Raw genomic sequence first — 14,473 nt, 5'->3', positions numbered from 1 at the left:
ATTATGACAGCAGGAAGGACGGACAATATCCAGATGTCTTTTGTTTCATCTAATAAAAGCTTTAAAGTAAAATATCAGCGTCAAACCAGAATGAACATGGAAGCAGAAACGAACAAATTGTCTTCTGTTGTGACTTTTGTTAGTACTGGCTGAGGCAGAACTTCTTACAAACTATTAAAAGTAAAAGGAAATTTATCAGAGGAGTCTATGGAATGATTTAGTTTTTTATGTGTAGTGAATATTTCCATTTTAAAAGCAGTGTGTTGTATGTCTTCATCTATAAAAAGGCATACTGAGACGTGAAATTACTTCATTATAAGGCAGATTTGTAGTCAGCTGTTAGGTGGAAGAATTATCTTGTTTTACAACACTATTTTTCAGGAAAATTCTGTTTTTTTTTTTATTACTATGTTTGATATCAGTTACTATTCACAGAAACTACTTTTCGCCATGGTGAGACACGAAGGCTAAACAGAAATACTTGAAATGTACACATGTACCTTACACCCCCTTATATTTTATCAAGAACAAATTAAAATTATGGCTTTGAGACCAAAGAAAACAAGCTTCGCCTTTACTGAACTGGACACGATGGGTTACAGCACAAAACCTTATGACTCATATAACCATGCAACCCTGCAAGAAGTCAGCTTGAGGAGCAGAAATTTCATCAATATGATCTCCAGTTTGGTGTTGATCTGCATCCATGACACTGCAGGTAACAGAACATGTCTGAGGCAACTGATCAGTCATTACCTTTCAGTTCTCCCAGTTAAAGCAAAAATCAGTAAATTTGGATGAACAAAATGGAAGCTTGTTCTGCAAAAAACTGAGTGAAGAAGAAATCTAATGAAATGATTTAGTAGCCTCACATTACAGTTGTTTTTTGGACTTGTTGCAGAGATTTCCTCCTCAGTTACTCAGTAATGATACCAGGAATCAGTGTGTAAATCCTCTGCTTCCCATTTGTTCAACCACAGTTCTCAAATTCTCAACATAATATTGTTATTTCCGCTGCATACTTTCTGCATCCTGTCCTCCCTCCTGTGTGCTCAGACCCAGGGGTCACTACAGAGCAAGTTCTGTTGTGAGGAAGCATCTCATCTCCAGTAAAAACTCATATCCTTTCAAGTGCATAAGTACACAGCAATTGCAGAGAAAGTCCAGCTCTAACTCTACGAACCAATCTGGTGCTCATGTTTGAAAAACAACTAATTTATAGAAGAGCATGATCAACTCAAACTTTAAGGAAAAGGAAACAAGTAAAACTTCTAATGCTATAAATGATTTTTGCTGGCAGTTCTTTGCTCACTGGAGCTTGTAACTGTTGTTTTATTTCCTAATCATTCCAAATAATAATAATCAAAAAAACTCAAGTTACCACGCTTTACTGCACTCTAGTTACCTAGCAACATCCATTCACAAAATGCTATATAAGGCACAATGCAGAATGAAGGCTCGGCTTCATAGAGAGGCAGAGGGGGCATTGAAAAGATGTGGATGCTCAAAGAGAAAATGACTAACCATGACATATTCTGGTATGTCTGTCTGATAATGGAAACAAAATGCATGCTTGTAGCAGCTTGGCAAGTTGCACTTTTCAACAGTAATGAGTGCAAAATTGTCACTTTCACCCATACTTCATTTCACATGCTACAAATTGCTCTTTACACATCACTCAACAAGGCTATTTCTGTCCTCAGTTTGTATTATATGTAGTGCTGTAATGCATTATGTGGAATAGGTCAGCGATGTTGTGGCATGTTTCATTCTGCTATGTTTTGAGACAACTGTTGAGGAAACAATCATAAATTTAGAGCAGATGCAGGACCGTGAGTTTTAGGCTCTGTAACAATAAGGTTATTTCTTACATTTCACTTCCAGACAAATAACATAGCAGGGGGTGAACACAGTGTAGCCACAATGCTACAAATCTTTGTTAGAAATAATTTTAAAAAACAGCAATGCTGCATCAGCACAGACATAATTTAATGCCTTAACAAAGTAAAACTTGGATAAAGTTTTTGTAATTTTATTATAGGAATCAACTTTCAACTTTCTAAAAGATGCAAGTTCCAGATTTTCAAATGAGATGGTTATTAATGAACACGTTGAGACAGAACCGAACAGAACCAATATGACAACACAGAACAAGTGTGTGTATAGTAAAAGCCTGTTCTGTGTTTACAGTCGTTTGTTCTCTTCGCCTTCCAGTTTGACTCTTTTTTTCCTGGATTCCTCTAATAATGTTGAGAAATTGGGACTTTTTTCTTCTTCCAACTTCATCTGGCCCTTTTTTACACCTAATTTAAGTAAACAACCCACCTTGAAAGTATTTTGTTGTTTGTTAGTTTGCAATGTGGTGAGATAAACCAAACCGGTAGTTCCTCAGTCCCCAGGCGATCCATGGCACTTTAGGACATGATGAATGGCAGTATGCAAAGGCACTTAACTTTAAGGTTCACACATTACACAGTGCTGCTTTAAATACCAGCTCTAATGTAACAAATAATCTCATGTATCCCTCACTTCTCTTAACACGTCTCTTTATTATCGCTTCAGCCTGTTGGTCGGCTAAGCACCCAGCAAATTAGTCATCTGAGTGGAAGCAGAATAAAACTTGTCCTCTTCCTGCACCAGAAACCAAACAGACCATAATGCGGTACAACATACAGACACTGTGCAAGAGACAGCTTTAAAAACTGTAGCCTTTTACCCCACAGGGAAAGAGAGACAGAAACTGTGACTGATTAAACTGTGTTTCCATAGAAACCATGGATGTTTAGTGTTTGCAGGAAGATGACTCTCTTCTGCTTTTATTGTCTCTGCTCCACTCTAATTAGTCACTGTTGTATTCTTAGAGCATCATGACATCGGAATAGCTGATTATATGCTGCCTGAAATATATTGTGTGAATCTAAATTGTTAACACAGACATTCTTTAAATGAATAAAAATAATATGTGTCACAACTGAAGTAGAAAGGATTGGGACAGCTTTGAAGCCACATTCAGGGACCTTTCAGACAAGTTTCAGAATAAGAAAACATAGTCCCATAATATAAAGTACTCTGAATATGTCAGTATTAAAATGTATGCAATCATGCTTTTGTTTCAGTTTAACTACCTGTAACACTGTAACTGTACTTTTTTGTCTAATCAAATTATTTTTTATAGGTTCATATATTGTATTGTTTTCTGCTGGCATGATTTTTAGTTTTGGTAAACTCTAGTTAGTTAGACCCAAAAGAGCCTCCATGAATGATCTTAGACCACTTACCCACAGGTCTTTGATTTATAGAAACTTAAATAAGCATAATCATGCTCTTTATGCTTTTCTGGTTTACTGCTTCCCAAAAAATCATCTTTGATATACTGTATTGAAGGAATTGATATGAGATTATGATGAATTTGTTTCCTTTTATCTGAATAAATCAAATGCATATATACCCAGACAAAATGTGACCTATTTAGTGACACTCTGCTTTCAACAAACACTTTTAGGTTAAATTATGCAACTACATGTTCATGAAAGAAGTTACAAACTGGGGTCAACATAGTTGTTTGCCTCTGTAACCACTGATGTGTTAAAAAAAGGTTATTTTAAGATTTTTCAACTATGTTTTAATGAAGTTACATTTTTTTCAGTAGTAAATGAAGCCAGTTAAAGCTTTAACACCTTTCTTACCATAGTATTTTTGTACTAATTTTGTACTGATAAGAAACTAGTAAATTAAACTGTTGAACTTGACATAGGTCTACTAGATAACTGCTTCTCGTCTGAGCTGCTGATCCCTCAGTGCCTTTTTGTTCTTGCAAATTTTGCTGCCAAATCAGTTTGGCTACAGCTCCTCTTACCGACTCAAACTGTATTTGTTGCTTGGCAACATAAACTCTGAGATTATTTCAACACAAAGCAACTGTTCGGGCTTCAGTGATTTAATGACACCATTCCCTTTTCTTGGCTCCGCACCAAGCTGTCAGTTCTCCACATGACATCCCGCTACCTGCAGGGTCCCATCTCATACTCTCATTGTCTCCCTGGGAATCAATGGTGTGTTCATCACTTTGTGTGTTTGTGTGTGTTTCTGTGTTAAAGATACTCCTTTCTTGAGCTGCATGTGAATCAAGCTGTGATAACAATTCTCTCAGCTATTATCCCTCGAGGCGCATGTTTGTATATCCAACTTCAACTAACTTGCAAAAGTGAGTGCTGAAACCCTTCCACAAATGTTGCACTTGGTCTAACTTAACACTTCTTCTTAATCCAAGCAGAAATCCTTAAACGTGCTTTTAAACTTAAGATGTGTCCCAAACCTGCAATCCACATTTAGTGCATAAATCTCATGAGCCAGAGTTTGGATGCTGCTGTAATAAACTGGTATCAACAGATCTGGGACTGAGGAGTAGAGGGAGCTGCATTTGGTGCTCGAAATAGGCGAGCTCTCTAAATGTACAGCCTCGTGACCTATAGCAGACTCATACTTGGCTGTATAAACCAGATCTGCCAAAAATAAGACCTGTGGGCAAAATCAGCTGAATTTAAAGTGCCTGAAATAGTAGCTGTAGGCCAAACCTGGCTCTCGTGACGATGAGGTCTGCCCAACTGTGCCTCACAATGAGCTTAAACTCAATTATTTTCCATTTATTACTTATAATATTACAACAACGTCTTTAGTTTATTTGAGAAGTTAGTTCTGCTGCCCTTTCAAGATGGTCTGACACAGGGAAACATAGTAAAATAGATTGTATATTTAAAAGAATGTTTTGCATTGAGACGGTTTATAGACACCCAAAGATGACTGCTTGACTGCTGGCAAAATACTGATTGATATATGTCTGCTTATAGAAACAAAAGTATCCACTAAGAGGTAAAAACTAGTGGTCTTTTCCCTTTGCTTAAAAAAGAGAAAATACCACTGAGGCACCAAACCTATTTGATTTGGTATAGAAATATATTAAAGCTTAAAACATACCATTTAAAAAACATCAGTTCCACAAAAGATTTTGCATGTGCATATTGTTACAGGTTTTATCATTTTAAAACAAAACCAGAGATTTCAAACTTCCTACGTGTTTCTGTTGCCAGGAAACTGAATCAATCCAAAATGAAAATATTTTTTTTTTCGATTTTCAGATTCATCTGAAGGACATTTGGGCCTTGGATGCTGAGACATTAAAGTTGAATCTGGTTAATGATGTGATAAGACCATTACCAAGCAGCAGAGACAGAGAAAGATGACTTGCAGTGAGGCAGGGAGAAGCTGGCCGGCTTCCTGTTTAGTCACAGATTGTGGTCAAACTCTGTCAATCTTGGAGAATCCCAGTTCTGCCATCTGGACCTAACTGGAGCTCCGTCCAGGCACCGCCAACTGGCACAGATAAAGAAAATTGTGTCACTGTTACAATAGCGTGAAGCCGGGCTGTAAAGTCAGGGGTCAGTTTAAGAGACACCTCCCTTCTGTAGCTCGGCTTACATGTCAGAAGGAATTACTTTAACACCATGGTTATATATTTTACACAACAGGTCCATGTTTGCTGATCTCTGTGGTCGCTCATACTGTTTGAATTGACTAAAAAGAACCGGAGTAAACTTTTATCTTGGCAGAAGTTTTGAATGATACTTAAAAGGTCCTAATATCTGAAATGTCACACGCCTCACTTTAGGCTGCAGAGATTAGGTGAAGTAATGGAGTATTTTTATACATATACCATCCAAAATGAGTTTATTCATTCATTATTATATTGACATTCATTTGTTCATCAAAGTGGCCTGATGCTCTTGTCAATACTCTCAAGGTGGAAAGGATTAGATATATTAGAGGAACAGCTGAGCTTATTTGTGTCCATCTGGCAACATGTCATTCAACATTTGGAGAGGATAACAGAGTCTGATGCTTGTGTTTCTTCTGGAGTTTTTGGTACTACCCCACTGCTAAGCTCTGAGGTTTGTTAGGGAGTGAGATGGTGGTGGTGATTGTTTTAATTATTATTTTCTTTCTTTTGTTCAGTGCCTTTATTTGTTCTCTATATCTATCTATGTTTACGCATTCTAAAAATGAGTAAATATGTATAATTTTGTCACTTTTCGAAAGTGTTCAGCTTCAGGACTAGCAAAAGGACCTACTTTCTTACTGCAAGAAGGTTTTTCTAAAATTATGGGACCAATATATCAGAGTAATTGAAGGTCTACCCCACATCTGAGCTTGCTCTTCATGCTAATTTTCCATAAAGACTGTAACTACAAGTCTTAGGGTCACTGGTCAGACAGATATACAGACATCTTGTGACTTTCAGTCAGCAGCTTGGAAGTTAGCTTCGGCATCTTGTTGGTGGTTAGTGAAGCACAGTGTAGCTGAATTAGACATGTGGGTTTCTGCAAAGGTTGACTGAGGTGTTGCATTCCTATTTCCAACCACAGGCTTATTAGTTAGCAGCTCATTGTTGGTCAGGTCATTAGGAAGCTCATGCATAGATGGAGCATGCAACCCCTCTGAAGCCTTTACTTGCATTCTTCTACTGGAGTGTAATCTGCTGGTCTCTGAGCAGCTTCTCTGAGGTAGCTGGGGACTCATCAGCTAAAAAACAACAATGGATTCTGTTCTCCAAAGCAGTTAAGTGTGATGGCCCTGGCATCCAAATAGCTCTGCTTCTGTGACATTCTTTACAACTATACCATCAAAAAATGTGGAGAAATGTCAAATGCCTGATATGATCTGCATAATTGTTTCAGATATCCCTGAATAATTAAACTGTGTAGCATAAGGAAATGCTGCTGAAAATCTGCATGAAAGAATAAACTGAATTGAGAGGCTGCAAAAATAATGGAATGAAAGCATGTGTGCGATTTTTAGGTGGAAAAGGCAAGCTAATCATTCTCAGCAGCAAATTATGAAGAAGCATAAAGTAGTGAATTAGTTCTCACTGAGTGCAGATAAACTGATTAAACTCAAAAACACGGAAACAGCAGAATGACTATAGACTATGTGCAGCAATTTGCCACACGTGGAGCTCAGAACAAAGCTGCTCGCTTAGCATCCATCATGCTCTGCACAAAACCAGCTGGGTCCTTTGAACTTGTGCTGAATTATCATGATGACTGCACATCTACAGTGGTGTTACACATTATTTATTCTTCTATGTAAAACACACAATTATACATGCACCTTCATCACACATTTTGAAGTTTCCTGCATGTATGTGGATTTATTTGTATTTCAGAGACAAAATAGGCAAGAATCTTCTGAGTTGGACGCTCCATTTTAACAGCCAACTTGGTCAATCCCATAATAAGGTAAAGCTTTAAATGACTACAAAGTGATAATCATGTATAATAGATAACAACCTTTATATTCATTTATTATTTTGAAAATAGCAATTTTGGTTGACAGCATAATGAAAGGGAGGAGGGATGCATTTACCCCAGGCTTGAGGCCAAATATTAATGTTCTGGCAGCGAGGATAGTTGTTGTAATGCTTATTTTCTGGGTATTTCTGCTGCAAAAGCGAACATACAGTATGTAGTTTCCCCAGTTGGAACATCTTCTGCAGCTATGCTTAGATTTTGGATAATAATAAATTAACTAACACTAACCCCAAATCCTGCCATCAGCACTGGCCTACTTTTGTCAATAAAAAATAAATGAAGTCCCTTTTTTTCTCTATAAAAGATGAAGTCATCATAATAACAAGCTCCACTTCAGCAGTGAGAGAGATAAAAGATACTTCCTCTCTCCTTCCTTTCTTTTGTCCCAAATTTAAACTCACACCAGAGCACAATTACAGCACACACAACTGCCACTGCCATGCGCATGCGCAGATCCCACCTACTCTGGCGCCCTGGTTCCATCTTCATCCATCACTCTGCGCTCCCTCTTCCCTCCCTCCCTTCCTCGTCTCCTTCCTCTCCTCTCCTCCGCGGGGGGGACAGATGGGAGGAGACGCTTCTCCGTGTCTTTTTCCTGCAGCGGGTTCACAGGAGAAGCTCCTGCAGGATCTCCATCCGTCATCAATCCGATTACCACATTCCGCCGCTCTTCTCTCTTTCTCCGGGTGTGTCCACATCTTGGCCTTTTTTTTTTCTCCTTCCCCTTTCTTTTTTTATTTATTCATTTCTAATTCCTCCACGGACCGGGAGGATCTCCGTGTTTCGTGGATTTAAGCTGAGATGATCTGTCCGGGTGGATGTGCTGCTCATCTCGTCTGTCTCCTGGCCGCTGAGGTGCTGAAGATGCGGCTGGTCGCGCGGGTACCTGTCCTGGTTCCGTACCGGCTCGGTTCGTCCCGGTAGACTGATCCTGTTCGATGCTGCCGAGCCCACAGGGTTAGGGACCACCCGAGCGATTTCTTTTTATCTATTTCCTTTTTTATTTTGAAGAAATAAAAAATAAAAATCGGATCCATCACCAGCACCCTGCCAGATGGATAACTACTCCGCTTTACCACGTAAGACACCTACCTGCTGCAGTGTTCCCCTTTCTGTCTGTGTGCTTAAAGTCCAATCCAGCTAAGAGAAATAAGCCTACATGTATTTTAACAATGTCAAAATGCTTCATTTGCTGAGGAAAAATGCGTTTTATCATTTCTCTATAGGCCTATTTGGTCATAATTAGACTTTTTATTCTATATCACGACTTGATGGCAGTATAGAAGCAGGGACACTTTTTGCCCTTCATGTATGTGAAAACCCCCCTCATTTCTCTAAAGATCCTTCATCCTTTAATAGAGCCTGATCCTAAGCTTTGGGATGAGCTAATGAAACAAACATGCCTGCTGGGAGAGGTAGAGGTGTGTGTGTGTGTGTGTGTGTGTGTGTGTGTGTGTGTGTGTGTGTGAGGATGATGTATGATGCAGTGTCATATACTTCCCCGTCCTGACACATAGCCCAAAGCTGCTCTGTCGTCATGGTGCCATGCTTTCAAACATTATCACCCCCCACCAACAGACACACCACACACACCTGTTAAACACACCAGCCTGAGGTATTGCAGCTTATTATCCTATCTCACACATAATTTAGCTGTATCAATCTGTCACACTTGTTACAAGCTTGTAATGACATGGGCTTATTATTAACCAGCTGGCTAAATGGTATATTGGTGCGTGTGCGTATTTCCTCTTTTTTATTATCTGGATTGTGATTCTTCCAGTTTCAGTAAATGATGTTGGCTAATTTGCTGGCCAGTTTTTTCTTTACTTGCTTGCAGGCATGAAGGCAACATGCAAAAACAGCTTCTTTCTATCAAAGAGAATTTTTAATTATAATCTTCAATGCAGCATTTGTTCAAAGCTTCTCTGTCTTGTGTTGCTCCTAAGATGGTTCTTTTAATCTATTTTCTTCCCAGCAGGGTCTTGCAGTCTCTGCTAATGGCTTTATTTTGTATAATTTTGCAAACACTCGAATATGTGATGTCCCATTTGTTTTCTTTGGTCATATAAACCTAAGCAACCCAGGCTGTGTTTGCATGACGCTATATTATATCATAATACAGTCTGCTCAGATTGTGAATAAAAGGTACACAGTCTGAGCAGTACATCGAATGTCTCATGCTACGTCAAGGTTTTGTAGAATTTACCTATTTGTGATATTTCTGTAATTTAACTTTCTGCCAATATGCATGTGCAGGGTGCTAAATGTAGCATTTCAGGACATTGTGTCCAAACTTTTTTCGGAATTATCTTTCATTATTTCATTTTTGCAGATGAGGAGACAGGTTTTCCCTAATACAGCTGACCTGTGCATGACACTCATATTCTACAGGGTGATAATGTACGGCAGGTTAAGTTAGGGTTTTATAGTGATGTAAAAAACAGAACTGTTTGAGACTAAACTGTAGGTTGTTCCTAGATTGAGTTTGTTTCCTTCAGATGCCATAGTGTAAGTTTGAAGTGAAGTCTTAAGGGTCCATGTTGTGTTCTTTGTTCCATTCAGAAGCACTTTTTCCAGGGGTCACTGCTCTCCTGCAGAAGAGTGAAGCTGCAGTAGGAGAGAAGATTAATGCCACTTTTTTTTATTTATTTATTTTTTAGGAAGAGATTACAAGGTTGTGGGTTTGCCTCTGGCCTGGACCGAGACCATTCTGTGTGAAGTTTACAGGTTCTCCCTGTGCATGCGTGGGTTTTCACCGGGTACTATGCATGTTAGGTTCATTGGCCTAGCTGTGAGTCAGAGCGTGGATGGTCGTTTGTCTCGTTTGTCTCTATGTGACTCTGTGATGGACTCCAGGGTGTCCCCCACCTGTCACACAATGACCGCTGGAGTCAGGCACCTTTTTCCTTTCCATCCAAAAGGAAAATGCATGAATGAATGGAATGAAGAGTTTTAATCACCTGTGCTAAAGGACTACCAGACAATTTAAGGGCTTTTGGCTTTTAGTTCTGTTTAATACTCTAAACATATCCAACTACCTCATTTTGTTATATGTGCTAGGAAGCTTTGCTGAACTGTCACAACAATTGTTAGTTAAGACAGGTAATTTTAAGACACTAGCTCAGTTTTTCATTAGTACTTATCTCACCAAAAGTAAATAAATCAAAATATATTAAAATGATATTTTTTCTCATTCCTCACTTCCTTGTCTGCTTTAGCACATGTCAGGCCTATAATTACAGTTCTCTAGTCTGTCATAATACAATGTTAGTATTTATAGTAACCAGTTTGCTATTTACTGTATTGTTTTACACAATGATTGATGCTTTAGTTTAGTTTTTTTTGTCTTTCTAGTTCCTTTTATATAAAGAAAGAAGGCATAGAAAGCCTGAGCAGGAGAAGCACTGTTCATATTTGAGCAGTGCTTCTCTTTGTGAGCCAGCCTTGGCTCAGTGGTTCGAGTGCTAGTTCTCTGACTGAAAGGTCAAGAGTTCAGTCATGAGCCCCTCAACGTGTCTCAGCATATGTCATATGAAGCACTTTGACTGTGTGCGTGAGTGTGAATAGATAAATAAAAAACACACACTGAAGCACTTCCTCGATAGTTTCAGGTGATCTACCGTTTGAACTATTTGTGATAATGAAAGCGTTATTAGTGTTCATATTTCACAAATAAATAAACCTGATACATAAATTACTATTATCACACATGCTATAAAGAGTTTTTTTTTTTTTATCTTTGACAGACACTGACCCAAAAATCCAAATAGAGAACTGACATTTGTCAGCACTCATAGTAAGATTCACTGTATGACAAGTTTTAATTGTACAGCAACAAGAATGGATATGTTTCAGTTTTTGGCTTTGCTGGAGTTGGTTTAAAGTGATCTCAAAATTGATCTGAGTACTGACAGAAATCCTCACATTCCACTTTTAGTTTAACTATAGATAGCACTAAGTCCTTTCATGCCAGTATAAATAAAGCATCCCAGAGTAGACTGACAGTCAAGGCATGATAAATGCAACAACATTTCCTCTTCAAAGAGCCAACTTGCACACAGATAGGAGGAAGGTTGACTTGGGCTCCTCTAAAGCTCTGACAGGACACTGCTGTTCTTTCTGCTGCTGATGCTGCCGGTTGCCTAGTGACTGTATCCATGGAACCGGCTCCTATCGTCATGGTGATGGGCCAAGGGAGAGAGACCCAGTGAGGGAAGGGGGACCGAGATACCAGTACATTTGCAGTGTGTGCTGTGATGATGAGGATGGATTGGGATATTTTCTACCATGATGGTGAAGATTGTGGTGCTTCGGCTTTGACATATTGGTGTTGTCAGATTTGCCTGTGGCACGACAAAGGACACACAGAGTCAAGTTTTATTTGTCTCTATTTTGCCACTTTGCAGCGAAAACAGTCTTTGTCAGGCATGTTGCTGCACAAATCTAACTAATGAAGAGGCAAAGGCTTGATGTGAAAACATTAAGCCTTTCACATCCCCAGTATGTGGAATCCCCTTTTCTCCCCTTTTAGATCATTATAAACGGAGTAGGTGTGGATTCATCTGGGAAAATAAAGAAAAAAAGACAACTGGGACTCTGCCAAAACCACACTTTACAATATTAGAGTTTAACTCATCAGTAAATTTAAATGTAATGAAAACAACAGGAGCATTTAGTTTAAGACCTGCTTTAGAGTTTTAAAGGTTTCAGGCGACAGCTTGTTACTTATTCCTTTATTTTACTAAATTATTCAAAAAAAAATTTCACATTATCTTGGTTCTACAACGCACTTTAAATTGTGTTTATCATTTAACTATTACAGACATTCACTAACTTAAACTTGTGGATAGTTTGTGGATAGTGTTTTGCTGAAATCCACATGAACACATGGAAGGTCTGGAGATCGAACCCTTAATTTTCCATCTGCAAGATGACATTCTACCACCTGTTAGGAGGGTAGCATGTTTCAGATGGTAAAGTCCGGTGTATCTTACTAAAACAGTTGTCTTTGATTTTGTTTAAAACTCACATATTACAGTTCTGCAGCAGTTTTCTTTTTAAACCACCAAATCCAACATTTGCAGGGTTTTAAAGAAGCGAAGTGAAGGGTAGAGTAGTGCCGAGGGGGAAGGGAGGGAGGAGGAAGAGAAAGAAACATTATCCTCTTCGTTACAGCACATTCTGTACTGTCGGTTCACACGTGCTGCATGAGACTGCTCCAAACTGCTCTTTTAAAGGATAAATTTATCCCATACATTTTTCTGGTTTAATGTGATTTTTCTTTTCACTGTCAGTACAGATTCATATGGGGAGATTTTTTTTTATCCCTTCTTTAGTGACATTGTTGCCATGGTTGCATCGCTCGCATTGTTTTTTGGAGAATGACATAATTATATGTCTTGAATTAGAGATTTTGAAATTGCCACAGTCTAAGACTAAAATAAAATTTGATGTAAAGGGAACTATTGTTTCATTATAAGCACTTTGAGTACATTATGGAGTCTCTTTTGATACGTGACTGTGGATAGTTGTGTCTGCTTTGGTTGTTTAATAAAAGAAAATCATGCGTGTATGCTTTATTCTTCTCCTGTAGCTCATTATAGGCAGTTATTAACTTTTTCTAATTTAAACCAAAATTATCATTTTGATTTAAACCTTAACATGTTCATCTTTGAGTGCATCATTAGGCAAAAACTAAACTAGCAAAGTTACTTCTAGTGTTAAACATTAAATCTGTTAGTGTTTTTAAACACAAAATGCTTTATTTACTTTTAGCAGTAACCAAAATTATACCCTATACCCTAGATCCCAGTGCTTGGTAGACAGATGTCATGTTAGTCCTCAGGCTTCACTTTCAGATGCAGAGTTCACAACTGTGATCTACCAGGCAGCATCTTTTTTGTGATGTATTGACTGGACAGATTGTGGAGCTTCTGGTATTTTGCTGTCATAACATAAAGTTACTCTTTATCTATTGTGACAGTTACAAGAATACTCAAGAAGATGACCTGTCAGTGACAAGGAGGAAATCAGGGCAGGATAACATGGCTGGGATGTTGAAGTCTAAGATAATGCAGTTGTTTAAAAATTTAGAAATAGGACAATCGAGGAGCAGCACAGGTGCTCCTCTGATGGTTTCTGTAAGTAAGAGCTGTTAAGGTGATATAGATGTGCTGTTTTGTTTGTTTGTTTGATTAAATAGTTTGGCCAAAGTCATAGGTAACTGTACAGTTGGTAAACAACATAGCAGGACTGCAACAAGGTGTTTCACACTACACAATAGGCTCAGTAGAGGTATGTGTGTGTGGGTTGCTGAGTCTTTCACACTTTACCATTTCACACCATGTGACACAGTGTTTCTGCTGAATCTGCAGGGTTAGTGTGTGTACTTGTGTGTGTACTTGCAACCAAGCTTCATTATGAGGGGAATTGGCTTTGCAGTAAACTTACTTCTTCCAAAGATTATGTAATTTTGTACTCTAAACTTTGAGAGTTGACAAGATGTCATTCCACTTTTTACAGTGAATCCCACCTCAAGAATAACATGTGGTTTAAAGACTCACATACCTTTACAGTTTTTAAAGTAAAACTTTGCATTTTGAGTATCAATAGGTAATACAACCTAAAAAAGTAAGTAAAAATGTATTTGTATAGCACCTACCACAGACAATAAAAACACAAAGCCACAAATATAAAATTAAGAATATAAAAATCTGAGATAAGAGGTTGCAGTCTAGTTAAAAGCCTGTCGGTATAAAAATGTCTTTAGCTGCTTCTTAAAAGAGTCGGTAGAGTTCATGCAGCGCAGGGACAGCGGTAGGCAGTTCCAGAGTCCCGGGGCCACAACCTGAGAAGCCTGATCTCTACGAGCAAGGTACATACTAGTACGCAACGTAATCTAGTACACAACTAGATTAGTCCTAAGTACGTACAATGGAAAGTACCTGGCATGTCCCTGTTATGTACTAGTTTGTATTTTGTATTGCTACCAAAGTTTGCACTATAAATTTTGATATGGGATAAAACTGAAAACACATAAAACAGTGTAAGAGATGTGCACAAATTAGTTTGTGAAAGAGTGATCCATAGTTTTACCTACTTTATTA

General features: G+C 38.3%; 1 protein-coding gene across 10 annotated transcripts in view; it reads left to right on the top strand.

Moving 5' to 3' along the window:
• lrrc7 (leucine rich repeat containing 7) overlaps window positions 1–14,473 on the top strand; it is a 91,119-nt gene that overhangs the window by 20,777 nt on the left and 55,869 nt on the right. For 8 of the 10 annotated variants that reach the window (XM_017420501.3, XM_017420495.3, XM_017420494.3 and 5 more), the window contains exon 1: window positions 7,836–8,443. The exons of 1 other annotated variant lie outside the window; for it this stretch is intronic. In XM_017420501.3, coding sequence (XP_017275990.1) covers window positions 8,419–8,443 — 25 coding nt within the window. In that variant the 5' untranslated portion in view covers window positions 7,836–8,418. Of the gene's footprint in view, window positions 1–7,835; window positions 8,444–14,473 lie in introns of those variants that run through there. One more of the 10 variants, XM_017420503.3, reaches the window with a different exon arrangement.

This window comes from Kryptolebias marmoratus, linkage group LG24 (genome assembly GCF_001649575.2).
Source record: "Kryptolebias marmoratus isolate JLee-2015 linkage group LG24, ASM164957v2, whole genome shotgun sequence".
Taxonomy (NCBI): domain Eukaryota; kingdom Metazoa; phylum Chordata; class Actinopteri; order Cyprinodontiformes; family Rivulidae; genus Kryptolebias; species Kryptolebias marmoratus.
The sequence above is the reverse complement of the archived record's forward strand: the minus strand, read 5'-3'. Positions and strand labels throughout refer to the sequence as shown.